The sequence below is a fragment of the Chionomys nivalis genome, chromosome 16 (genome assembly GCF_950005125.1).
Source record: "Chionomys nivalis chromosome 16, mChiNiv1.1, whole genome shotgun sequence".
In the NCBI taxonomy this organism is placed as follows: Eukaryota; Metazoa; Chordata; class Mammalia; order Rodentia; family Cricetidae; genus Chionomys; species Chionomys nivalis.
In genome coordinates this window covers 34,851,522-34,879,069 of record NC_080101.1, presented here as the reverse complement: position 1 = coordinate 34,879,069, position 27,548 = coordinate 34,851,522, and the positions used below count along the sequence as shown (strand labels likewise).

Below are 27,548 nucleotides of genomic sequence, written 5' to 3'. Positions count from 1 at the left end.
TGCAATGAGCACTTGCTTTGTGTATATTTGTTTTTTTTTTTTTTTTTTTGGTTTTTTTCGAGACAGGGTTTCTCTGTGGCTTTGGAGCCTGTCCTGGAACTAGCTCCGTAGACCAGGCTGGTCTCGAACTCACAGAGATCCGCCTGCCTCGGCCTCCCGAGTGATATTTGGACCTATTACTATTACCTGGGGTTCCTCTACAGTGGCCATTGTAAATGTGCACATTGTATTGTATGAATACAGCCTTGACCCACAGCGTAAACAAACAGGGACGTAACTGTGTCCTGGGATCCCGCTGAGTGTGTTCAAGGGACCTGCAGACCACCAGTCTCTTGTCATGTATTTGTCTGGGTTTTCAGCTGACGGTTGTTTACATATTCTTGTATGGCACTTCCTTGGTTCACTTGCTGATGCTATTGCTCGGTAATTAACTTGTCATTCTTTGTATCTCTTCTACACAAGTCTTTAGACAGTATATTTGTATCCTGGCAATGAAGTTCTATTTTTCATTTTTTAAGGAACTTTCCATGGCTCCTCTTCTCCACAGCCTCACTAACACATACTAAGTTTTACCCTTCTGATAACCGCCAGTCCCTGGTGTGGATTCGAATCACAGTTCCCTGATTATGAGTGATGCTCATAAATCCATAGGCTATTTGTATGTCTTTTTTTTTAAAGAGTCTGTTTCAGGTTTTGCCCCCTTTTTAATAGAAATTTTTCTTCCTATTGAGTTTCTTATGAGTTTTTTTGAGACAGGGTCTCACTATGTAGCCCTGGCTAATATGGAACTCCTTATGTAGACCAGGCTGACCCCAAACTCACAAAGATCTGCCTGCTTCTGCCTCTTGAGCACTGAGGTTAAATGGTTGACCACCATAGCTGGCCTCATACTTTTTTTTTTCTTTTTACATTTGTCCTGTAGTAAATGTAGAGTTTGCAAATATCTTCTCTTATTTTGTTGGTTCTCTTTGCACTCTGTTATTTCCTTTGCTATGTATAGACTTTTTAAATTCTGTTATAATCCCATTTTCTATTTTTGCTTTTATTTATTCACACCCAAAAATGAGGCAGTATATGCTAGGTCATATCCAAAACTATCATAGTCCAGACCAATATAATAGAATTTTATGCCTACTTCCATGCTTTCTTCTAGAAGTTTTGCAGTTTGAGAGCCTACATTTAAGCCTTTCGTATATTTTGAGCGGATGTTTGTGTCTGGTGAGAGACAAGGGTCTGTTTTCATTCTGTATAGTTGTACAGTTTTTGCAGCGGCATTAACAGAAGTGATTGTTCTTTCTCTATTGTGTGTTCTTAGCACCTTTGTCAGAACAGCTGTCTGTAAATGCATGAGTTTGTTTCTGGGCTCTCTCTTTCTTTCTTTTTTTTTTTTGGTTTTTCGAGACAGGGTTTCTCTGTGGTTTTGGAGCCTGTCCTGGAACTAGCTCTTGTAGACCAGGCTGGTCTCGAACTCACAGAGATCCGCCTGCCTCTGCCTCCCAAGTGCTGGGATTAAAGGCGTGCGCCACCACCGCCCAGCTTCTTCTTTTTTTTTTTTTTTTTTTTTTGATTTTCGAGACAGTAGCTTTGGTGCCTGTCCCAGAACTAGCTCTTGTAGACCAGGCTGGCCTTGAACTCACAGGGATCCGCCTGCCTCTGCCTCCCGAGTGCTGGGATTAAAGGATTAAAGGCGTGCGCCACCACCGCCCGGCTGGGCTCTCTGTTTCATTCCCCTGGTCTGGTCCTATGGAATGCCATTACAGTGCCTCCTGGGTCATGTTGTCTTTGAAAAGGAGTAGTACAATGCTTCTCGCCTTATTATTTTTCTTGTAGATTTCTTTGGTTTTTCTGGGTCTTTTGTGGCCCCATACTGTTGCTACAAAGCATTGTCTACTCTTCCTCCCAAAGTCTTAATGACCAACTTGAAACATGATTTCCCCCAAAGTTCACTCCAGAGAGCCCCTGTGTTTATGGCATCCTTACAGAGTATATAAGAGATTACTTACATGGTTATGTGCTCTCCTTCCCTACCTAGCTGTACCTGAAAAGCCTTACCCAGTAGCAATGACAGGCCTCCCATAGGCCCATCTAGTCTCTCCTAACTAATAGGCTGTATATACTCTAGCCCCTCCCCCAAGTCGCATGCAGCGTTGCCAGTGGGAGTTAGTAGTTGAGAGTTGAGGATACTCATTCAGGCAAGTATCTCCTTGCTATGCTAGGGTATAAACCACCAACAGCTCGGCTGAGATGAACTTTCACAAAGGAACAAAGCTGAATACTCCAAGATGGCAGGTGCTTGGCATGGAGGACAGCAACTCACAGCACATTGTAAAAGAAAAACAAATAATAATTAAGAGGCAGAGCCAGATTTGAAAAAGCCATCTACTACTATAGGAACTCCATAAAATATATCAATATGCATCTATTAAAACTTTAAATGGAGTTGGGCGGTGGTGGCGCACGCCTTTAATCCCAGTACTCAGGAAGCAGAGGCAGGTAGATCTCTGTGAGTTTGAGGCTAGCCTGGTCTACAAGAGCTAGTTACAGGACAGGTTCCAAACTACAGAGGAAAAAAAAAAAGGTTTTAATGGAGTTACCTTATGTTATAGTTAGGTTTCTATTGCTGTGATTTAAGAAAAAAAATAAAAAATAAAAAAAGCCTGACCAAAAGGAACTTTTGAGCAAAAACTGTTTATTTCACCTTAAAACTTACAGTCTGTTATGCAGGGATAGGACAGGAACTAAAGTAGAGACCATGGAGAAATGCTTGTTCATCTTGCTTTCTTATACCACTAGGGGCCACCTCCCCAGGGGTGGTACCATCCACAGCAGTCAAGAAAATTCTTCACAGACCTGCTTGCAGGCTAAACTGATAGCGGCATTTCTTTAACTGATATTCCAACTTACGTCAGGTTAGCAAAGAACCAACCAGAACACCCTATAACAGGAGAACAAAGCTCTCAACTAGATACCACATGCTGGAATGGGTTACTATTTTCGAGTTTTGGGCCAATGAGGTCCCATAGATCCCCCAAACATTAATGGTAGGACTGTACTGCTAATGACACCACTTTCATGGAAGTTTGGCCACTTCTGGCTAGCTTTCACAGTGGTAGAAGATGCTGTGTACACTGCCAGAAGAGAAAGGTTGCATTGGATCGTAGGTTTGCTTGGATAATATGAATGTTTTAACAGTGTTAACTCTTCGAGGCTACTCATACACAATACCATTCTGTCTGTCTGTCTCCAATTTCATCAGTGTTTTATAATTTTCACTGTAGAGATCTTTTACCTCATTGGTTAGATTTATTTCTAAGTGTTTTGTGTAGCTATTGTATATGGGATTTCTGTTGAAGTCTGTAGAAATGCTGCTGGCTTTTTTATGTTGATTTTTGTATTTTTTAGCTCATGATCATAACTTGTAGAATCTTCAGCGTTACCTACTTTTAAAAATCATGTCATCTGAAAATAGTGACAATTTTAATTTCTCCCTTTCTTGCCCTTTGTTTAATTCCTTCACACATATAATATTTCCTCTAGACATGTCTTATTCCAAATCAGCGTGTTTCTGATGGCTGAATTCCTTTGAACTTATTATCTGGTCGATTATTTTTATTTGGATTTTTAGTAAGTACTTCAACAATATCAACATTTAAAATCCCAGTCAGTGCGTGCCCTGAAGACTGGGTCCTGGAGCCCAGGACATTTCCTCTCTCTGGCTGCAGAAGTTGAGAGGACAGAATGCATTGAGTCTTCTGCGGTAGAGGCAGGTTTTTTAATGAGTTTGGACTCTGCATGCTTCAAGAAGTCAGAGATTACAGAAGTCCCCCAATCTTACCACTCCATCTCCCTCAGTGTCGTCGTTTCCCCTCCCCACCCCTGGAAACCTGTGACCACTGTAGCTTCAGCCAAGCACCCATGGCGGCCTCTCTGTTTAATGTGTTCACGTGCTCTGTAGCTCTGTCTGCCTTTCCCCTGGATCAGCGGCAGGGTCAGTAAGGATCTACAGGATACCAAATATTCTATGCAGGGTAAGGAAGCCTACCCCAAACCCCTGCATTTAGATGTTTCTATCTTTAAAAACATCAGTTAACCACAAGCAACATATTTTTAATTGTCTAAGTCATTGTGTGTGTGCCTGTACATACATGTGTCTGTAAAATACACTGGAGAAGCAGCAAATGCATTAGGCATAGCCACAGGAGATTTTAGACAGCTTCATAGTGAAACTACTAATAATAATTAGGGAAGGGATAGCACATGTCCTTTGCTACTTGGAGGCTACAACCATTGAAATGACAGCCAGGTTGTGTAGATCTGTACACCCTAACTCTTTCTGAACCAGGGGTTAATTTCTTCTTGACAATTGTCATCATCTTTGGGTTTTTTTTGTAAGATCAGGTATGACATGATGATGGAAAATCCCAAGTAGGGGAGCTGGAGAGACGGCTCAGAGATTAAGAGCACTGGCTATTCTTCCAGAGGTCCTGAGTTCAATTCCTGGCAGCCACGTGGTAGCTCACAGAGATCTGGTGCCTTCTTCTGGCATTCAGGCAGACATACAGACAGAACACTATATATATAATAAATAAATGAATCAAAAAGAAAAGGAAGGAAGGAAGGAAGGAAGGAAGGAAGGAAGGAAGGAAGGAAAAATCCCAAGTAGGGCTGGGCATAGTGGTGAACATCTTTAATCTCAGCACTTGGGAGATTAGAGGCAGGCAGATCTCTGTGAATTTGAGGACTCTCTGGTCTACAATGGTGAGTTCCAGGACACCCAGATGTACATAGTGAGACCCTGTCTTGAGAAGAAAAAAAAAGCAAAAGAAGCAGGAGGAGGAGAACTATCCCAAGTAGAAACTGTGGAGAGGAGAGATTTTCCATGTTTCTTTTAACGTTTTAAGGAGAAACTGTTTTTAAAACTCCATAGAGTGCATTTTTGACAGGGCCACCCTGCCATTTTTGTGGTTGACAAGAAGATGTTATTGCTTTCCTTGGCTTCAAGAAGAGTCACAGCACCCCCTCTTGTGTACACTGGCTCTCGACAGGACTGACAGGGACAGAAATGAATAGGTTTCCCATTGTTCTGTGCGTTTTCACCAAGACATTTCATCGGTATAAACAGTGAGCCCTTTGTCATCTCGCTTCGCCACTTGACCTTGGTGATTCTGTTCTGCTCGTGCCGTGAAGTACGGAGGTGGCAGGCACGAGACAGGCACTAATTATTGGACGCGGAAGCATTGCTGACCCAGGACGAGATTAACTGCTCCTTTGCGGTTTTTATTTCAGGGCATTAGCACTGTCTGGTTATCTTGCTTTGGTTGAGAAATCCAGGACAATAGCAGTGCTGATGGTAACGTTGGCAATTTCCCTGTTTGTTTTGCAGGTCACGGCCAGGGGCTTTGGGCCACTGCTCCAGTTTGCCTACACTGCCAAGCTGTTACTCAGCAGAGAGAACATCCGCGAGGTCATCCGCTGTGCCGAGTTCCTGCGCATGCACAATCTGGAGGACTCCTGCTTCAGCTTCCTGCAGACACAGCTCCTGAACAGCGAGGATGGCCTGTTTGTGTGCCGGAAGGACAGCGCGTGCCAGCGCCCCCAAGAGGACCATGGGAACTCTGCAGGAGAAGAGGAGGAGGAGGAAGAGACGATGGACTCAGAGACAGCGAAGATGGCTTGCCCCACCAACCCCATCGGCTTTGAAGCCGCTGCCATTCCCGTAGCCGAGAAGGAAGCCTTGCTACCTGAGTCTGAGGTACCCACAGACACCAAGGAAAACTTAGAAAAGGATGCGTTGACACAGTACCCTAGATACAAGAAGTACCAGCTTGCATGTACCAAGAATGTCTACAGTGCGTCCTCACACAGTACCTCAGGGTTTGCAAACACGTTCAATGAAGACAGCCCAGGCAATAGCCTCAAACCGGGGCTCTCCAGGGGACAGATTAAGAGTGAGCCACCCAGTGAAGAGACCGAGGAGGAGAGTGTCACACTCTGCCTGTCTGGAGATGAAACTGACATCAAAGACAGACGGGGGGATGTTGAGATGGACCGGAAACAGCCCAGCCCTATCCCTACCCCCAGTACCCCCACAGGAGCCACCTGCCTGGACAGATCCAGGAATGTGTCCTCACCTTCCTGTCTACGGTCTCTGTTCAGTATAGCAAAAGGTGTGGAGTCGTCTGGCCTGCCCAGTACATCTCAGCAACACTTTGTCAGGAGTTCGGCGTGCCCTTTTAACAAGGGGATCTCTCAGGGTGACCTTAAAACTGACTACACCCCTTTCACGGGGAATTATGGACAGCCCCACGTGGGCCCGAAGGATGTGTCCAACTTCACGATGGGGTCGCCACTCAGGGGGCCTGGGCCGGAGGCTCTCTGCAAACAGGAGGGAGAGCTGGACCGGAGGAGTGTCATCTTCTCCTCGAGCACATGTGACCAAGTGAGCACTCCAGTGCATTCGTATTCTGGGGTGAGCAATTTGGACAAAGACCTCTCTGAGCCGGTGCCAAAAAGTCTATGGGTAGGAACTGGCCAGTCCCTCCCCAGCTCACAGGCCTACTCCCACAGCGGACTGATGGCTGACCACTTGCCAGGCAGGATACGGCCCAACACCAGCTGCCCGGTGCCAATCAAAGTCTGTCCTCGCTCTCCTCCGCTAGAGACCAGAACCAGGACCTCCAGCTCCTGCTCCTCCTATTCCTATGCAGAGGATGGGAGCGGGGGCTCCCCCTGCAGCCTCCCTCTCTGTGAGTTCTCCTCCTCACCTTGTTCCCAGGGAGCCAGATTCCTTGCCACAGAACACCAGGAACCGGGCCTGATGGGAGATGGGATGTACAACCAAGTCCGACCCCAAATTAAATGTGAGCAGTCTTACGGAACCAATTCCAGTGACGAATCTGGATCATTCTCAGAAGCAGACAGTGAGTCGTGTCCTGTGCAGGACAGGGGCCAGGAGGTAGGGAATTCACCTGAGTTCAAACGTATGACCTGCTGTCTCAGTCCTTGACCTGAATTGTTCCTCTCAAGCATCATTCTCAGAATGTTCGTATGTGTTGTCTTAGTTAGGGTTACCATTGCTGTGATGAAACACCATGACCAAAACACAAGTTAGGGAGGAAAGGGTTTATTTGGCTTACACTTCCATATTGCTGTCCATCATCAAAGGTCGTCAGGACAGGGCAGGATCCTGGAGGCAGGAGCTGATGCAGAGGCCATGGAGGGTTGCTGCTTACCGGCTCACTCCTCCCCAAGGCTCTCTCTGCCTGCTTTCTTATAGAACCAGGACCACCATCCCAGGGATGATCCTACCCACAATGGGCTGGGCCGTCCCTCATCAGTAACTAATTAAGAAAATGCCTTACACCCAGATCTTATGAAGGCATTTTCTCAATTAAGATTCCCTCCTTCCAGATAACTAATTTGTATGTCAAGCTGACATAAGACCAGCAGCACACATGGTAAGTTTAAAGGTGACAGTCAATGGTCTGGTAGCAGGAAGTAGACTGTCTCTTCCTTCCCTGGAAGCAGAATGCTACAAGGTGATTCCAAATTACTCTCTTCAGTCTTAGAAAGCCCTCTGTGTCTAACCTGGATTCCAGTGCTCAGTGAGCAGAGGCAAACTGAATGCAACGCATGTAAGTGTGTTGGGGGGGGTGCTTTCAGTCTCCCCGCTTTCTCCTCCACGGCCTTCACTCCCCTATCTTCTACCTACTTTGGAAGGATGCCCTCATGTTTGCTCTTCACCCCTTCATTATGAAAGGCAATGAATAAGCTTCTTCAAAGTGATGAACTGGAGCCAAATAGAGTCTGCCAAACAGGTGCTTTTTCTGCACCTTGTAAGTATTTCTTGTCAACAAGACACAGGGTGGCTCTGTCTCTATCACAGCGCTGATGACAGAATACTTATCATCCATCCTCGACACGGGATCCCTGCAGAAGTACCCTCGTCAACACACACAGCTGTGTCAGGGCTCGCTTCCCAAGCTCCCACCAGTGATAAGAAGACATTCATTTAGTGGATAGTGTTTCTGTCCAGCCTGAAAGCATTGTGCTTTGTCGATAAAAAGTATATAAAGACTTCATCTGTGGGTCACTGTCTCTGGGAGCCGGAGTGGGGACAGTACTGGCTACAGCATAAGCAAGACTCACATAACTACGAGAAAGAAGAGTGGGAGTCCCAGAGGTCCCTAGTTCCCTAGTAATTTGAATGTTGCCTAGACAGATCTAAGCATGTCTAGGTCGTGACCTGGTATCTACTGCACTGCCTTGCTGATTGACAGAGAACCACCCAGAGACTGCCGCTGTGGCTCACACCTGTCTCAGGAGCAGAAGTGAGCAAACCCAGTGACAGGTCTTTCCCCGTGTCTGAAAAGACGCAGAAAGAAGACATATGGGTTGGGGCTGTGGCCCCGTGGCAGGGTGCTTGTCTGCCTTGGCCTGGTCATGGATTCAGTCCCTGAAAAAAAAAATGAGAGAAGGGAGGAAAGAGAGAGGAAGGACAGGAAGGGAGGGAGCTGCCCGTGAGGCCAGTACGCTCAGTACTCACCTGCTTTTCGGCCTTTCTTACTCAGCAAAGGTCGGCTCTGCCAGGCAGCAGGAATGCCATAAGAGGCGAGGTGAGGCGGCCTCGGAGCCATGTGGGGTTGATTCAGCATCCACAGCACCGCGGGGCAGAAAGCACAATTCGGGAGCTCTAACTTCTGGCATATTTTGAAGATGGACTCCAAAGCTGCCTAGAACTAGCTGCAGACACGCCCTGGCTTCACTTCCTCTTCTTTGCTAGCCTGCCTGGTCCCGGCTTTCCTGTTAGTGTCTGGCAGAAATAGAGAAAGACAGAAAACCCCTGAAAAGGATTTAATTTAAACAATAGAAATTATAAAGGCCCTGTGAATGGGTGGCCTTCCTGTCCGTATCTTCTCCCCTGGAGTTTGGGATGGGGTTACCGTCGATGCCCGTGACATGCAGCCCTGTTCCTGACAGAAGACTGAGGCTTCCAAAAACCAAGAGTAGGTTGTGTTCTGTCCTCTTGTCTTCTTTCCTCTGACAGCTTTTGTGAGGTTCGTTTGCTTTTTGTCCCTGGAACTGTTATAAGTGTGCCTCATGTAGAAAGCTAGTCACAGAGTCAGCTCCATCCACAGCTGATCTTCCCAACAACTGGCAGAGTGAGGACAAATGTTTCCGAGCCTTTGTTGTCTTTTGAAGACCCTACACTTAGCCCAGGAAGTCATGTTTCTTAGGAACTATCAGCTTCAGATATCCAAGATAAGCCAGCTGGGTGGTGTGGCGCACGTCTTTAATCCCAGCATTCTGGAAGCAGAAGCCGGTGGATCTCTGTGAGTTCAAGGCTATCCTTGTCTACAATGTGAGTTCCGGCCAGCCTTGTCTACAACGTGAGTTCCAGGATAGCCAGGATTACACAGTGAAATTCTGTCTCGGAGGGAAAAAAACAAACAAAAAACAAAACAAAATAGCCAATGCCATCCATAGAACACATTTTCTTCTCTGTTGGGCTACGTCATTGTCCACCTTAGAACTGAAAACCATGACATAGTTAGAGGGAGGAATCATTCAACCCATGAAGTAGCCACACACAGGACGAGTCTCCCCTTAAAATACCCTTGCATTTAATTTTTATTTTTACTTTTCAAAACAAACCTGTTAAGCATTCATAAGCAGTGAAGAACACATTTGCCAAAACTCCCTGCCGTTTCTTGAGTCACACGCCAACCCTCTCAGTAGCTTGTGATGGGCAGGAGGAGGCTAGCAAAGCTGAGGTTTTTCCCCAGTGGAGGAAGTTATTTCCCAGAACCACCCAGGCCCTCGGCATGGTGGGCCCCCTGGGAGTTAGTGACTCCTTCAGGAGTGACTTGGCGTAGGTAGAAAAGTTCTGCCCCCAAATACACAGAGTTCCCATGAGTTTTCACTTGTTTTCTTGAACTGATCCATAAGATACAATAGTATCTATCTTGGATTCTGCCCAGATTGGTTTTACATAGGGTTTGGGTGTTTCCTTCCAAGTGAACCACAAGACACAACCAAGTCTGAAATAAAACCTGGGACTCCTCTCTCAACCGGCCACCTGCGTAGATAGCCCTGCAGCGTCTCTCCATCTTCTGAGCCAAAATGTTGGAACAGAAGAAAAACATTAATATGCCTTGCTTTCTGTAAAATCTATGACCATGTTAAATAACTCTCCTAGGGCATAAAACAGACTTTTCCCATCCTTTTTCTCCCTTCCCTAGCTTTGAAAAAGCTTCAGTTATTGGGTTGGAGAGTTGACTCAGCAGTTACAAGTACTGACTGCTCTTTTGGAGGGCCCAGGTTCGATTCCCAGCGCCCACCCACATGGCGGCTCACAGCCTTCTTCTGTAGCTCTGGCCTCTGCAGGTACTGCATGTTCATGGTGCACGGACTAGACATACATGTAGGCAAAACACCTATACACATAAATAATAAATTTTTAAATAAAATACAATTTCCAGCTGGGCGGTGGTGGCGCACGCCTTTAATCCCAGCACTCGGGAGGCAGAGGCAGGTGGATCTCTTGGAAGTTCGAGGTCAGCCTGGTCTACAAGAGCTAGTTCCAGGCCAGGCTCCAGGAGCAGGTCTTCCTCGGGGCTCCTTTCCCTCCACCCCAGGTGACCACCAGTCCACCCCTGTCCTGTGTAAATGGTCTTTGACTTTCTTCACTTAGGGATAGCATCTTCAAAGCTTATCTCTCTGTAGATAGACCCACCTGGTGTATTTTGATATATCAGAGCTCCATCCTTCTAATTGCTGATATATTTTGTTAGGCCATACCACATTCTATGGATCCATCATTGCTTGAGGGAGTTTTGGCTGGTTCTGGTTCCTGGGTATTTTTTAGAATGGTGCTGTGTGCATTTGCATGCCAGCTTTTTGTAGGCAGGTTTCCAGTCCCTTTGTTACCTAAGTGGAATTGTTGGATCATGTGATGTCTCTATCTGTGGCCTTTTGAGGAACTACACAGCCATTTCCATGGCAACTATACCATTTTTTTTGCATCCCACCCCCCCCCCCAATCAGTCTAGGAGGGATCCACTTTGTCCTCTCTCTGCCAATACTTATGCTTCTCTGTGTGTCTGTCTAATGGATAGGACATGGCATCTCCCCATGTTTACCAGTCTGTTTTAGATTTTGAAAGCTGTACAAAAGTCACAGTCCTCTTCCAAGTATCGGTGCCCTAGTAAGTTCCCAAAGCCTTTCTAAGTGATTGTGGTTTCAGAAAAGAAACACTGGGAAGATGGTTTATTTCCATATCCAAAGGCCCTGGTTAGCCGGACTTTCTTTATTGACATTCTTCATTTGAAGAGGAATAAAAAAGCATATGATAATAGCTGGGCATAGTGGCATATGCCTTGTAATCCCAGCATTGAGGAGATGGAGGCAGGAGGGTCACAAGTTCGAGGCCAGCCTGAACTACGAGGCCCTGTATTAAACAAAACAAAATGAAAGGGGAGAGATGTGTGTGAGGGAGGGGACCACCATTGAAATAGTACAGAAAAGCCATGTCTGAATCTTCTCACCAAATTACTGGGTTGGATATTCTGTTTATTTTCATTTTTTTCTTTTTTGATAATTTTTAAACTGTTATTCTATTCTTTGACAATTTCATACACATATATACTTATCTTTTTATTCCTTCCTTCCTTTTTTCTTTTTGAGACAGGGTCTCTCTGTGTAGCTCCAACTGTCCTAGAACTCAGTCTATAGACCAGACTTCCTTTAACTCACAGAGACCTGCCTCTGCCTCCCAAGTTTAAAGGTTTATCCCCCCATACCCACCATATTTTGCTCATTTTTAATCCCAATTGTTCTCTCTCATCGCTTTCCCCTCCCAGTGAACCCCTTCTTCCCAATTAACTTGATAACTTTCTGTGTAAAATTTTTATAGTCATCCCTGTGATTTGTTTCTGCAAGTGTCTGTAATTGATCTGCTTAATTCCGTGTCGCTTTCCCAATTCCGTGAAAACTGTGCAGAGCAAACATTGCAGAGAAATCCATCAAGGCAAGATATGCATTGTTTCGGAGTGGGAACTTTTCTTCTTTTGTCTCATATTTGAATTCTGCATAGGAAGTGGTGTTTTTGATTATATTTTTAATGGAGATGGGGAGGGTAGCTTAAACTCCAGGATGTGGGTGGTTGTTAGCAAGTAGTTTTCTGACGAAAAGGAAACACTGCCTCCCAGGTCTGCCTGCAGCTTGTCCAGCCTCCCTGGTCCAGGCTTTCTTTCTGGCCATGCAGATGTGCTGAGAGGGCAGGTTTAGGTTTCATGCATCCTTCAGCAGGTCCTCTGCCCTTTGCTATCTCTAGATCAGAGGTCCCTGGTTACGCTGCAGGAATCCATTTCACAGACTGCTCAAGAGCTGGGGCTTCCACAAAGTCTAACCTCCCTTGGGCATTCTTTGCTGGGCAGTATAGGTCCCATACTGGAAAATGACCTCTAATCCTCCACTCTCTGTGAGTTCCAGAGGTTTGAGAAGAGTCAGCATTTTGGTACAAGATTGGGTACAACCAACAGGAACGTATTGTGCAAGCCACAGCCATGGCCTCTTTGGCCCTTGATCTGCTGACTCAGTGGCTATTCCTGAATCTCTGAGCAACTGAGAACCAAAGTAGTTGACAACTGAAGAGAGGCGTCACCTACAAACCCACAGGCACGTCTGCTGCGCAGCCTCCCAACCCAGAGTCCGCTGCCTGTAACTGCAGGCTGTTCAGACAGGCGGCAGTGAGAGCCCGCAGAATGTTTCTTCGTGTCCTATTGTCTGTTCTGCACTGTCTCTGGGGACCCAAGAGAGTAAACACCTTTGATGAGAAGTGCAGTGTGGAAGGATGTATGTTTTGTGCAGGAGCAGTGACTCAAACAGCAAGCCCTACAAGCTTTTTGTGTGGGCTGCTGTATTAAGCTTCTGGAAGAAAGAGAAGACGCTTTGGCCTTCTCTGTGCTTTTCAAATTTGCAAGGTCCTGCCACATTATCCAGCTTCCAGCCCTGGGCGGGGAACATGTGCGTCCACAAAAGCCTATGAGGAGGACTTTCCTAGTCGAAGGCCTGGGGCTGCTCCTGGTCTCCAGGAGTGCCCATTGACGTAGAAACCCAGTAGGGATGTGATAAAGCCTCTCTGCCCCTTGGGGAGCACAGCAGGTGCTCCCACCTGTAGTCACTGTAAGTTCTTCCCTTCGGTATGGCTAGCAAATCTAAAAACACAAACCCACCACAAGAATGAGGTTTCCTCTCCCCTGGTAGGAAAGAACGCCCATGGTTGACTCTTTTCTTCGCCCCCTGACCCGCTTTAAAGAGCAGCGTGATTGCAAAAGCCCTGATGAAATTTTCTGTGGGGTTTGCATTTGCTTCCAGGACTTTGACACTGCCTTTGTTGATTTTCCCTTTCTCCTGCCAACCCTCCGTCCTTCCTACCTGTGTTGTGTTTGCTGTCTAGATCATTTTAAATACAATAGCGTTTGGTGCGGAAGCCCTTTTGACTCTCCTTGAGATTTGCACTGTTGGCGTGTTTTCTTTCAGAAGATAGATCAATACGATCTGGAACTGAAGCAGGGTGGTTCCACTGTCAGCAGAAATAGGAGTCCCATGAGCCCTAAGAGTGTACACGGCCTTTGTAAAGCCCAAATCCAGTGCCTCTAATATTGACGTCTGTGCTGCTGAAGAACCATCTAGGGTCTGAGTATCTGTTTACAGTTGTCCGAAGGGAAATTAGCAGTCTTCCGTATCAGTATAAGCCTTATAGAAACACAGCCCCACAAAGCAAGGCCTTGCCGAGCCCCTGAAAAGGAACTGTTTGTCCTGACTGCTTGTGTTTAGCACTCAGAGCAGGGCTGGACCCACAGTGGTATAATTATTCCCCTATAGTTTCCTGTTCTTGGGCTGAAGTTTTGAAGATGTCATGGGACTCACATTCACCATGTGGGGTTCAAACCAGAGCATCCTCTGGGAGCCTTCCACAAATGCCACGTGGAATAAGCTCTCAGCTAGGAAGTAACCCGACAAAGCATGTTCCCCCGAGCATGGGAAAGGCAAATGATTCTTTACTGGGCTTGGCTTGCCTTTGTGCGTGGTGGGCAACTGGGCACAAAGGCCAGGACTGCTGGGCCTCGTGTCTGTGTGACACAACTGTGTTCCCGAGCTTAAGCTAGAAGAGCCACGTCCTTGGCCTCTTAGAGAACACAGACTCAACACTCCACCGTCTGAAGACTAACAAATAAGGATGCTTTCTTCGCTAGAATATTTTGAGCCATGAAACCCAGGCCCACAGGCTTTTTCTAGGGACTGTGTCTCCTGAGAGCTGTACAAGGTTAATGGCTGCCCCCTCCACATGCCTTTTATGAGGGCTCATCTGAATTGTGATTTACTAGAACAAATAAATGTGCTTTGGATTTAAAATTTCTATCAATATATTTTTTTCATTAGCAACTTATATAAATTGCATGTTATAAATATTTTATGTATTGGGATAAATAACATGTTCTTGGAATTAAATTCACCTGTTTTGTTTTATTTTATTTTTACTTCATTTAATGTGACTGCTGTCAATTTTGGTTTTTGTTTTGTTGTGGTTTTTGGGTTCTGATTTTTTGGGGGTTTTTTTTTGTGTGTGTGTGCATGGATAAGTGTTGGTTTGGGTTTTCCCAAACTCACAAAGAGCCTCCTGCCTCGGCCTCTTGTCTCTCAACTGCTGAGATTAAAGGTGTGACCCACCATGCTAAATTAGCCTTCCTAACTGATAGTGTTAGCCCAACTCATAACATTTAGGCTTATAGTGCCACCTGCTGGCCCAGCCTAAAACAAAATTTGAATGTGAGAAAAAGTAGCCTGAACCAAGTCGTTGGTGGTGCATGCCTTTAATCCCAGCACTTGGGAGGCAGAGGCGGGCAGATCTCTGTGAGTTCTAGACCAGCCTGGTCTACAAGAGCTAGTTCCAGGACAGGCTCCAAAGCTACAGAGAAACCCTGTCTTGAAAGGGAAAAAAAAAAAAGGAACCTGAGCTGGGTATAGTGGCCCAGACTGGCCTCTAGCTCCACGTGTAGCCAGCCTCCACCTCCTGGGATTACTGAGATTGCAGCTTTCCAGGAGCTGCAGAAACATAAATGGTTGAGGAAGTCCCCAAACCATCAGGACCACCTCAGCAAGGGTAGGAATAAACTCTTAAACGTTGCAGACCTGAGCCCCAAACCCTTTGGTCCTGATGAGGCTCTAGAGATGGGGGAGCCTGGGTTCGTGTCTCACCCTCTGAATTAGGCATGAATCTATTGCTTTAGCCCAGGCTGGTCACAAACTCAATTTGTAGCTATGGATGGCCTTGAATTCCTAATTTTCATGCCTCTACTTCTGGGTTTATAGGCATGTGTCACTATGTCAGGCCCCTGTAGTTGATGTTTTTTTTTTTTTGTTTTTTTTTTTGTTTTTTTGGTTTTTTGAGACAGGGTTTCTCTGTGGTTTTGGAGCCTGTCCTGGAACTAGCTCTTGTAGACCAGGCTGGTCTCGAACTCACAGAGATCCGCCTGCCTCTGCCTCCCGAGTGCTGGGATTAAAGGCGTGCGCCACCACCGCCCGGCTTGTAGTTGATGTTTTTAAGAAATAATACATACCAAAATTTTAACAACACAGAGAAGACACCTCCAAGGGCATGTCATTCTCTTTTTATTGTTTTGGGGTTTCTTACTTATTTTTACTTTTTGGTTGTTTTGTCTGTGTGTATGTCTGTCTGCATACCTACATGAGTGCCTGGTGTCCACAGAGGTCAGAGGAGGAAAGGACATTGGATCCCCTGGAACTGGAGATACAGATGGTTGTGAGCTCTCAAGTGGGTTCTGAGAATCAAACCTGGGTCCTCTGGAAAAACAGCTGGTGCTCTTAACTACTGAGCCATCTCTCCAGCCCGTCATTCTCTCTCTAGAAAGTGTTTGCCTTTACTTGTCAAGGACTTGAAAGTGGGAGTCTTGGTGATAAATTAAGCATTTTCACGTGATAAACAACCCCAAATCTTATTGGCTTACAGCAGCAGTGGGTCACTTAGCATCTCTTGCAGTTTCTGAGTGTCAGGAACTCAGCCGGCCCATCTGAGCCTTTCCAGGGGCAGGTCTCTGTTGAGCTTGAAGTCGGGTGTTGGCTGAGTATCTCACTAGCTTCAAGGATCCACTTCCGAGCTGGCAAGATGGTTCATCATTTCAGGGGCCTGCTGAGTCTGACTCCCAGAAACCATACAGTGAGAGAAGAAAACTGAGTTCAAAATAAATGAATAAAATGTAATAAGCAATGAATGTGTTTCCCAGGTGGTCCATTCAGGCTGGACAACGGCAGTGAGCTGGAGCCACCAGGTCTGTCCTACAGAGCAGCCAGTGTAGCGGGACTAAGTACGAGTCTCAGTGTCCTTCAAGGCACAGCCTCAAGAACACATAATGCCATCCACTGAGATGCACCTATCAGAAGGAAGGCTTGTGCATCTTGGTAGAGGAATAGCAGCATTATGTTGTGAGAGGAAACGTAAGGTGGGGTGGCCATTTTTTAAATAAATATTCTAAGTGCCTACCGTAACACAAACCTAGAAAGCATACCTTGTTTTGCACGTGAGGAAATTGAGATTCACAGAAGTGATGTCACCTCCTTGAGTTCTCATTCTGTGTGAGCAGTAAAGCCCATTTTCTGAGACCTCCTATCCGGACGGGCTATCTCCTTGTGTTTTGTGTATGTAACAAAGACTCTCGCTGACTATTGCGTATGTTCCGTGTCTTCAAGGTGTACCCGCCTATCTTTCAAGTCTTTGCATCAGTTCTTAGAAGACAACTTTACATTGGTCATTTTGTTGAGCTCACTTGTGGAATTCGTAGAAGAGAGTGTTGATAAGCCGTAGTCTCCCTAAAATTAACACTTTCCAGTGTGAACCTCAGGAATAATATTATAATTTGTGTTTCTTTTGCATTTTCCTTTTTTGATGTGTGTGTGTGTGTGTGTGTGTGTGTGTGTGTGTGTGTGTGTGTGGAGATGTATTCTCACTTTGTACCCCAGACTGGCGTCAAACGTACTATGTAGCCTATGCTGTGCTCAAACTCAGTCCTCCTCTTCCTCGTCCTCCTCCTGAATGTCGGGATTAGAGTTATACACCACCACACCTGGCTTTCTTGTGTGTGTTTGTATTGTTATTTATACAAATATTTCATCTCACTGTACTTGACACAAGAGATTATGAATCACTACTTGCTTTCAGTGGCTTCCATATGATTTGGTCATCTTTTAAAAAAAGATTTGGGGGGGCTGGAGAAATGGCTCAGTGGTTAAGAGCACCTTCTGCTCTTCCAGAGGTCCTGAGTTCAATTCCCAGCAACCACATGGTGGTTCCAAACCATCTGTAATGAGAGCTGGCGCCCTCCTCTGGCGTGTGGGTATACATGGAGGCAGAAAGTTGTATACATAATTAATAAATAAATCTTAAAAAAAGAAAAAAGAAAAAAAAAGATTTGGGGACTGGAGAGGTGGCTCCGCAGTTTAGAGCACTGACTGCTCTTCCAGAGGACTCAGCTTCAGCTCCCAGCCCCCACATGGTATCTCACAACCCTCTATAGTTCCTGTCCCAAGAGAGCCAATGCCATTTTCCAGCATCCATAGGCACTGTACACATGGTGCAGAGAGGTGCATGCATGCAAAACACCCATACGCATAAAATTAAAAACAAAATGGAAAAACAAGCAAGCCAACAGGTAAGGTTTCATTGGGGCTGGACAGAAGGCTCAGCAGTTGAAAAATGTGTACTGCTCTTGCAAAGGACCCAAGTTTGGTTCCCAGCACCCACAGTAGGCATCTCACAACTGTCTTACACTCTCTTGTGGCCTCATGGCCTCAGTGGGCACCTGCACACATGTGCACATACCCACATACACACGCGCACATGCACACAAGCACACACACACGATATTTTAAAGAAGTTTTACCAGCTCCAGCTGCTCTAACCCCACTATGTGTTCTTGGTTCCAGGTTAAACTTCCTTTTCCTGTAGATCAGATCACAGATCTTCCCAGGAACGACTTCCAGATGATGATTAAGATGCACAAGCTGACCTCAGAACAGTTGGAGTTCATTCACGACATCCGGAGGCGCAGCAAGAACCGCATTGCCGCCCAGCGCTGTCGCAAGAGGAAGCTGGACTGCATTCAGAATTTAGAGTGTGAGATACGAAAGCTGGTGAGTCGGCGAGCAGGTAGTCAGCCCCCGGAAGTGACGGAGACTGACGCAAAGTCACATTCGTTAGAGCTGGAGAAGTGGAGGGACAGGTTACCCGTCAGGGTCATCTGGGTTTATTCTCAGCAGAAGCAATAGATTTGTATCTGGAATGTATGTAGATGTACAGACGTGTCATATCCTTCAAGTTCCTTATGAAATTGGTTCTTTTCATTTTCCAGTTGTGTGTTATAATAGAGTATGTCTACTGTATGCATATAAAGACCAGGTACTCTTCTAAACTAATTCTCTACTCCTATGCCTGATTTTCATAACTAGCATTCTGGCCCATGTAATTGTGTGATTCTGAGCAAACAGTAAAGATCTAAGCTATATACCTGGCAAATATCTAAAACACTCTATTGCTTTGTTCAGTTGAAAGAGCAAAACAGCACTGCTCTCTCTCCGTCAGCATTTTCCAGGTCTTAAATAATACACTGTGTGTTTTATTTTGCTTTCTAACCTCGCCACCAGAAGCACCTTGAGACAGGAACAGTATTGTGGCATATTCATCCCAATCACAGTCCGTTGTGAAAGGAGGTCAGAGGAGGAACTGGAGGCACGAACCGATGCCTAAGGCACGGAGCAAGCCATGCTCACTGGCTTGCTCTCTATGGCTTGCTCAGCTTTCTTCCATATACATCCCAGGACCACCAGTCCAGGGGTGGTACCATACACCGTGGGCTGGGCCTTCCTACATCAATCATTAATCAACAAAATGCCCCCCATAGATTTGCCTACAGAACAGTCTGATGGAGGCAGTTCCTCAATTGACATTCCCTCTTCCCAGATTATGCTAGTTTGTATCAAGTTGATAAAGAAAAACAAAACCTCTTGTCTCAGTGCTGAACAAGAGTTCCACATGTCCATCCACACACATCTGTACATCTGTGACTTAGAGATTCATAGTAAGGTCTTTGGCTTCGGTTTAGGTTTCTTACAAGAGGATCTTCCTATGTAGACCACGCTGGCTTTAAACGCAGGCCTCCTGCTTCTACCTCTGCCTCCCAGGCTTTGGTAGGGTAGGCATGTACTCCCAAGGTTCCCTGGTTTTAACCAAGGCTGTTCATCCTTTTCTGAGGAAAGCCAAAACCATGTCACTTGTGCCACCTTATTTTCTTCTCCCGCAAAGTGTCCAGAACAAATTTAAAATGAGTAGGCAGGCCCACAGGCGGTAGTGCCTAGACCGAGGGGTCGTGACAGAAGGGCCCGAGACTCCTTTCCCAGGACGCACTGGCCCTCATTTTTAAACCCCCGGGTTCAGTGGAGAGGAGGCCAGGTCGCTGGACCCGCTCGCTTGTGACTCAGTGGCGGGGATGAGTGGTCAGGGCCGGCCAGCCTGGTCTGCCGCGGCACAGTTCCCGACAGGCCCTGTACTCAGTTCCTGCTCCCCCCATGTCTCCCACATGCTCAACTCCCTAGTTTGCAGATGCACATAATGTATTTCTCTCAAGCTGCACTTGTACATCTGTTTATTTTTCATTTTTAAAACATGTTTTCTAGATAAATTTATAAATATTTTAGCAGGTGTCCTTTCCCCATATAAATCTCTCTAGCACACATACCCACACTGCCTGCCAGAATGCATTCATATCAGGCCATGCACAGTTCCTGTGTCAGAGACCTGCTCTTCTCTCCCTCCCCTTCACTTCTCCCAGCTTGCCTCAGCTTGCCCGCAAGACTGGCAGAGGGCTGGCTACCACTCTCCCCACACGGCTATGGACACCCCGTTTCTTGGGCTGCTATAGTGATAGATAGATAGATAGATAGATAGATAGATAGATAGATAGATAGATAGATATAGATATATTGATATATTGATATATCGATATATATTGATATATATAACTATAATGTGTGAGTGTCATGAACCCTCTCCACACTTCCTTACACAAATATTGACGGTAAAACTTGAATTTGTCTCCTCTTTGGGGCTAAACTCATCTCTCAGGGGGTGACAAGGGTAAGAAATCCAGGAGCATATGTGGAATTTTGTTTAATAGGAGAAACATCTTAGAACCTCGGGCCAGTATATTAGAGCACGGCTCCACATATCTGTCCCCGCCCCTCCATCCAGTACCGAGGGATGATCCCTGCTCAGGATCCAGCGCATGGTTCCCAGTGTCCTACAGAGGATGTACTGTCTCCAGTCTGCTGAGCTCTAGAAGCTGGGGAGTCTGCTGGTCAGGTCTACCACACAAAGTCACTGATAAGCTGTCTTATTTGCTTGCTTGCTTTTCTGTAAATAGACTTTCTTCTTCATAGTAGTTTTAGACTCCTAGCAAAACCGAATGGAGTATCTGGGGTTCCCAAATGTCCCTGGCTCTGGACACTCCCAACAAGAGCAGAACGTTTGTTGTGAAGGACGAGCCTACTTTCACATACCGTGTTCATCTAACACCCTGCTTTAGAGTTCACACTCACTATTGTGCACTATATGGGTTTGCACAGGGTGCTGTCAGTACCATGGTGTATTGAGTAGATTCACGGGTCTAAAACCCACTGTGCGCAACCATCTCTCCCTCCCTCCCTTGACCCCTGGCCGCTGCTGGCTTTTTTTTGTTTTGGTTTGGTTTGGTTTTTTTTCTCTTTTGTTTTTTTTTTTTTTCCTTATCTTTTTCAAAATATCAAACAGTTAGTTGACTTTTACCCCACAAAAATAGTAACCTAGCCGGGCGGTGGTGGCGCACGCCTTTAATCCCAGCACTCGGGAGGCAAAGGCAGGCAGATCTCTGTGAGTTCGAGGCCAGCCTGGTCTACAAGAGCTAGTTCCAGGACAGGCACCAAAAACTACAGAGAAACCTTGTCTCGAAATCAAAAAAAAAAAAAAAAATAGTAACCTAACATATTAGGGGAAGATTTTTCTACTCTTAAGATTTGGAACCAAGAGTTTTCCAGTCAGTTCCTACAAACTCCAAACTCCAGGAGAGCGGAATGTCACTTGACTCTCTACAGCCTGTTGCTTCCTGGGCCACAGAGGGAGAGACATCACCTGGGGGTCAGTGCCCAAGTGGTAAGGCAGCTAGCCGCTCAGCTGTGACGTGAGGCAGAAGTGAGTGAAAGCCACAGTCCCTGGACAATGTGCCTTAACGTCTTAGATTCTGGACTAGTCGGTCTGAAGTTAAGTTACAATACAGGATGCCAAAACAAAGGTTTGAGAACCCTCTGAATGAGACTTCGCGTCCTCTGGCGCAGGCTTGATCAGGCCTTCTTGTTTCTTCCTCCCAGGTGTGTGAGAAAGAGAAGCTGTTGTCAGAAAGGAATCAGCTGAAAGCGTGCATGGGCGAGCTCCTGGACAACTTCTCCTGCCTCTCACAGGAGGTCTGCCGAGACATCCAGAGCCCAGAGCAGATCCAGGCCCTGCACCGATACTGCCCTGTCCTCGTACCCATGGATCTCCCCGGAGCCAGTGTTAACCCCCCTCCTTTGGGGGTCGAGCAGAGCCTTGCACCCTCCCAGTGTGCAGTAGGAGGAAACGTACCCTGCTGCCTGGAGCCAGGGGCAGCTGCGCCTGGGCTCCCCTGGGTGCCCAGCAACACCTCTGAGAATTGTACCTCTGGGAGGAGATTGGAAGGCACTGACCCTGGGACCTTCCCGGAAAGAGGACCTCCTCTAGAAGCCAGGAGCCAGTCCGTGACCGTGGACTTCTGCCAGGAAATGACTGAGAAGTGTACAACAGACGAACAGCCCAGGAAAGATTACGCCTAGCCGGTACGGTCAGCCCTGCCTCCAGTCCTCACACCGCTCTGGTCAGGCGTTCCTCTGCCGGCCAGTGGCGCCGTTCATCTGTGTCTCCAAGGACCAAGAGCGAATCTGGTGCACACTACAGCAGTCTTAGCAATACTGTTCCGAAGTATTCCCTCCTCTCCGTAAGCAGGAGTGCCGGTTACCTTCACAATGGTGCTACCCCTTGCCCCGGCAAGGAAGACAGCAGTGCGGACACTGTCTGTCTGTGGGTTCATTGCAGACTTCACAGGGATAGACTACACCTCTAAGACCCAACCACGGATTTTTTTTCTCAGTGGCCCATGTCACAAACCCTATCTCAGGAATTTCTTCTGAATGTTCAATTTTTTTCATTGAAGACAGCTTCTATACACATCAAAGTTTTATAGCTATACTGTACATATTATATATAATATATATGAAATATATATCCATATGCAAAAGTCCTGCATGCCTCAATTTTCTCATCCTAAAACTGGAAACTTCGTTTATCATTTACGAAAAACAGGTTCCAACATTCCTCTTTTGTCTCTGATGCCAGAACTGGTTTTGTAACTGTCAACACGGTCATTTTTCTTGCTTCACAGTTCAGTTTCAAACTGTACTTATTTACAGACAAAATTCAATGTTGGAAGCTTTTTCTCAAGGTTTAATCTCAGACCTTTTACTTTTGTGGGTTTGGTTCCGACACCACCGAATGGTGTCGCATGAGCATCGTGGGTCTGTTCTTTTCTCCTTGCGTTCTCTCTTGTTGTTACAGATACTGTACAGCAATGGCCAACTTCGCCACTTGCACTGAGTTTTGAGTCAAACCTATTTTCTTAAATGAAGTTGTAACTTCAGTCTAACTCAAGTATATTGTATATTCTTTGCTTTTAGTTAAAAAGTAAAACATTTTAGCTAATTTAAAAAGCTCTCAGGTGATAATTATGTAGGAAAAAAAAACAATCTTGCCAAATAATGAGCCCATCCTAGGGTGTGTAGACAACAATCTGCTTGACTATTTTTGTAGCTCACTTACTCCCCACCTTCCCTAAGTAAAAGCTGAAGTGCAGAGAAACCAGCGCTGACACTGGATGTTCTGTTCCTACGTGGGGAGAGAATGTGATGGCTCACGGGACTGATATCAAAAGAACAGGATCCTGTGGCGTGGGAGAACCCACAGGCAGAGGCGACAAGAAAGCCGAGGGAGACCGGCTTCCTTACCCAGGGAGGAATCCCGTTCATGTTGGCATTTCGTTCCAGCCTCCACATGCGTGTATGCTCAGAAATGTCCGCTTCTCTGAGGGGCACAGCTAACCAGCCAGCCTCCCAGCTTTCCTGCTCAGACCTGAGGGTATTTGAATCATATCCTCAGCCCCCCTGAGTTTTAACTGAGCTCAATGAGAGTAGGAAAGAACACGGCCGCATCGAGCCTGAGATCCATGCGGGCAGAGGCTAATGCGCCCTTTTCCTTTTGTTCTTCAAATGCTCCCTGTACCATGAGGGTTTTTTCTTCCCCCCCCCACATCCCGTCCCTTGTCTGAAAGGACGCTTCATTCAAGGCATTGAACAGATACCCCTAGGAGCCCTCTGCCCACCCCAAAAACCCTCCCCTCCCCTCCACCTTTTCCTCCCCAGATAACAGTCTGCTTCCCTTGCTGAAAACTAGTTGGCTTGCAAACCTAGAGAGCAGCTTCCTTGGCACCAAGGTATCCTGGCCCAAGCCATGTTTACAGAATGTGTGCCCCAAGGAGGCGTCAGCTCCCTCCTCCCGGTGGTCTCTTTCTTCTCTCGCTCGGTAGCCTGGAGACCGCTCCAGCTGTGCAAAGTTGTCTGGAAAACTGATGTTGGGATAGGGTAGAGGGTCGTGGGGGATAGACAGTTGATTGACTTTGTTTCCTCATCTGTGCCATTGTTCTTGGACAATATTAAAGCTGCATGCGAAAGGGGAAGTTAGTGTTTGGCTAGTAGGCAAAGGTAGAACCCTGGCAACATATGTTCTAGTATTTTTAGCTTCTTTCTGTACCAGTAGTAGTGCTAAATGTTTAAATATGTACGAATGCCAGAAGCTGTTGGTTCGTGCAGTAGAATTTAAGGGGGAAATGACTTCTTTTAAAATAGGTCCATTTTTTAAAACCTGCCTCTGAGTTTTGAGTATGTGTGTATGTGTGCGTGTGTGTGTGCGTGTGTGTGTGTACAGATTTTGATACAGCTGGGCTGGAACTGCCATCCTCATCACACTGTTGGCATTTCTTGGTCTAGTCCAACAGTTCCCTACTTCACCAAGAGACCAGCCTTCGTGAAAAACTGGTAAAGCTAGCATTTAACCTAATGTGAATCACGTGATGCCCACAGCTGCCTATGACCATGCAGGAGTCAGCAGACAGTATTTTTTTTTTCTCTTAACTCTCTGATTGCCTTTTGAAGTGATCTCTTCTAAAGAAACGCAAAGGCTTGTTTTCTGCTCGGGCCGTCAGCAGCGCAGAACAGCCTCTCGGCATGTCATGTGCTGTCCCAGCTCCTGTGCCACATTCCACAGTTTACCCCCAAGTTTCTGTGTCACCAGTAGCTCAGTCCTGTGTGGTGGCCGTTCCTAGGGTGGGGGCTGGGGGTCAGGTCTCCTCATTTCTCTCCGCCCTAACCCCGCTCTCTTCTTCCTTCTATTAGCCTCTCCACCATTTTTTTTTCCTCTTCTTCCATCCAATCTCTGCCATGGGAACTAGTTTTTAAAACTTACTCTAAAAACTTACTCTATTACGTTGGTATTTTTAACAAGTGATCTCATTCAGTACCCAGCAGGAACGGCAGCTGACTGTGTGAACGGCAGTGACTGCTCATGGGACATATCTGTCCGTTACTGTTCCAAACCACTGCTTATCAAAATTGTACCTGGGTTGATTCAAAGGGAAGGCTCACTGGGGACCAGAATCTAAATTCTTCAAGTAGAATTCAGAAACCCCCAATCTGTCCTTCCCTGGGATCCCTCAGTCAGTCTCGTTCTCTCTATAGAAAAGAGAAAGGACGAGAACAGAGGAGAGTGTTTGCATATTAAGGGGACATTTAGTTGCATGTTTGAAGGTCTTTTCTTTCGAAGATATAGGACACCCCAATCACAGGCTGTATAGGAGGGTCACAGTGACAGCCTGGTTGGGTTTCCCTGAGGCTGAGGAGTGAATGTGAAGGTCCAGGGCTGGCACAGGTGACGCTAAGACTGACAGAATCCTTCCCAGACGCAGCCCTCCCTTGGAGCAGCCTTTGTCTCCCTGTGTCTGGTTGCCCAGGCTGTAGGCAGCTGTGTGCTTAGCCGTGTGTGTTTGTTTCTCTGCATTATCTGGGGGTGCCTTGAATAAAGTCGAAACTTCATGACTTCCTGATTCTGGAACAAAGCAGTTATTAAAAAAAAAACTTTTTTAAAAGTTGGCGAAGTTACTAGGCCATTCTGCTACTTCTCTCCCAGGTTCCCCAACAATGACTCAGGCGTCAGCGTGATGCTGCAGCGGAAAAACGTTATTTTTATGTCATACAAGTAATTTATTTGCTGCCTCTCTCAAGGTATGCTGCTTCTTAACATGCACTATAACTCTGGATGTAATCCTTGCATTACTTTCCCAATGAAGGTTTAAGATGGCTAGTGACTAGTGTGCTAACTGCCCCTTCTCCTGGAAGGAGCTCCAGGGCACAGGCAAGACCTGCGTGGAGGACTGGCTGAAGCCTACACTTGTGTTCTGATAGCTTATGGTTTGCCACTAAAGAAGAAAAGATGAAGCATACAAAGGCTTGAAAGTATAAACCTTTTCAGAAATTGCCCAGTCTTGCCCCAGGGGCTGCTCTGCAGCCAATGGAATCACAGAGTCCTCCCAAATGAGTCAGTCTGTCCTTGATTGCATATTTCTGGTGGCCCGCTTAAACCAGGAGCTGTTGATGATTGTTGCCTCCAAACTACTCCACTGTTGCCCACAGTGGAGGGGGACTCTCGGATCTAGACGAGAGCAAGAATCAAGGTTTCTCCTCAGATCTCTCTCCCTCCTCAACACCCCCACCGCACGCACACGCGCTCACACACACACACACACAGAGCAGACTAAAGGATTATTTTGAAAGAATAAAGCTCTTTGTTGTATCATGAGTTCGTATTTCCTTGAGGATTTTGTTGCAGATTCCATTTCTGGCGAGTCAGTCCGCAAATGCCTTGTAGGGTTGGTATTCATAAAGGAAGTCTGTGCATGGAGTTATTTTGTGTTCAAAATGTGTAATACTGCCCGAGCCATCTCATGACCCAAGTGTCAAAGACTGATGCTGTAGCATAGGATATATTTGTGCATAAGTAGTGTGTGCAAATAGTACTTGTACATTGAAGAGACTTGTCGTAGCAGATCAAAGGTAAATTATTCAACTGATGGTGCAAAAACATTACTTGCAAAGTAATTGTATAGTATTTTCCTACACTCCACCCTGGGAGATCATATTTATAACAAGTGAATTATTAGTGCATTTTAATTGTAATATGAAATGATGCTGCCATTTTGTGAAGAATACCCACTTGGTTGCAGAGGCCAACTTTTATAGCTTTGGTTTGATGTCGTGGCATGGTGTATGCATTTCTATATCAAGCGATGGATAAACTCTTGGCTTTCATTTTCATTCCAGTTTATTGACCTCAGATAAAACAATGGCTATTCATGGAAGTGTATCAAGACCACTCGTTTCAGGTAGACTCACACTCAGTGCCAAATGCTCCCATGGGAATAATCAAACATATATATCAGGAAAAAGTGAAGGGACTTGGACAAAAATGGGTTTTCCTACAGATGGGTGCTAAATCTTCTACCAAACATGTCTCTGGGGGCAAAGAGTTGGCCTCCCCTTGGGTCCTGACCACGTATTTTGGCTGTGGCAATGCTGGGATGCCCATTCACACTCTGACACAAGAGCCTGGCACTTGTAATGAATTTATCAGGAAGATTGCAGACGCATTTGGGAGCTTCGGGTACTCAGTAGACACAGTGAGCCATTCAAGGCAAGAGGGCCTGTGGGAATTTGTTCCAGAACCAGTCTGATGCAAGTGCACCTCTGATATATGCCTTACGAACTCCAGAGGCCGTATGCAAAACAGGGTCTTCTCAGTGTATGCAAGGGGCTGCAGCCCCTCCTCTCCTCCTCCCCAGCTCAAACAATACGGACAGTTTTCACACATATCTACCTGTATAACCCTCCGTACCTCTCATAACTGGTCAACGACTGTAACAGGTTACATCAGGTGTTTTTCTACATAACTTTTTACACAGATTCTATGCGATTAACGTAACTTAATTCAACGCATCATTTTATTGTACAAGTTCTTACGCTTGGCCTTATTTTTTCCTAAGTGATTGTGGTTTTTCTTGTGGTTTTTCTTGTAAAGATATTGAGATGGCTGTTGATGCTTATTCTCTGTAACTAAGAATTTTTACCTTTTTTGGGGAAAAGCATTGCTATGGATTAATGAATTGAGACTTCATTTACTTGTTGTAAATACATTATTGTGCAAAAAAAATCACTCAGTTGAATTGCTAGTGTTAACTGAATTTTGTCTGGACGCCATTTCTGTTGATGAA

The 27,548-nt window shown here is 46.0% G+C and overlaps 1 protein-coding gene across 2 annotated transcripts in view; it reads left to right on the top strand.

Annotated features, from left to right (window-relative positions):
• Bach2 (BTB domain and CNC homolog 2) overlaps positions 1–27,548 on the top strand; it is a 329,480-nt gene extending 301,932 nt beyond the window's left edge. For both annotated transcript variants that reach the window (XM_057790694.1, XM_057790695.1), the window contains exons 5-7: positions 5,384–6,955; positions 18,004–18,210; positions 21,475–27,548. In XM_057790694.1, the coding sequence (XP_057646677.1) occupies positions 5,384–6,955; positions 18,004–18,210; positions 21,475–21,954 (2,259 nt within the window). In that variant the 3' untranslated portion in view covers positions 21,955–27,548. The remainder of the gene's footprint in view (positions 1–5,383; positions 6,956–18,003; positions 18,211–21,474) is intronic.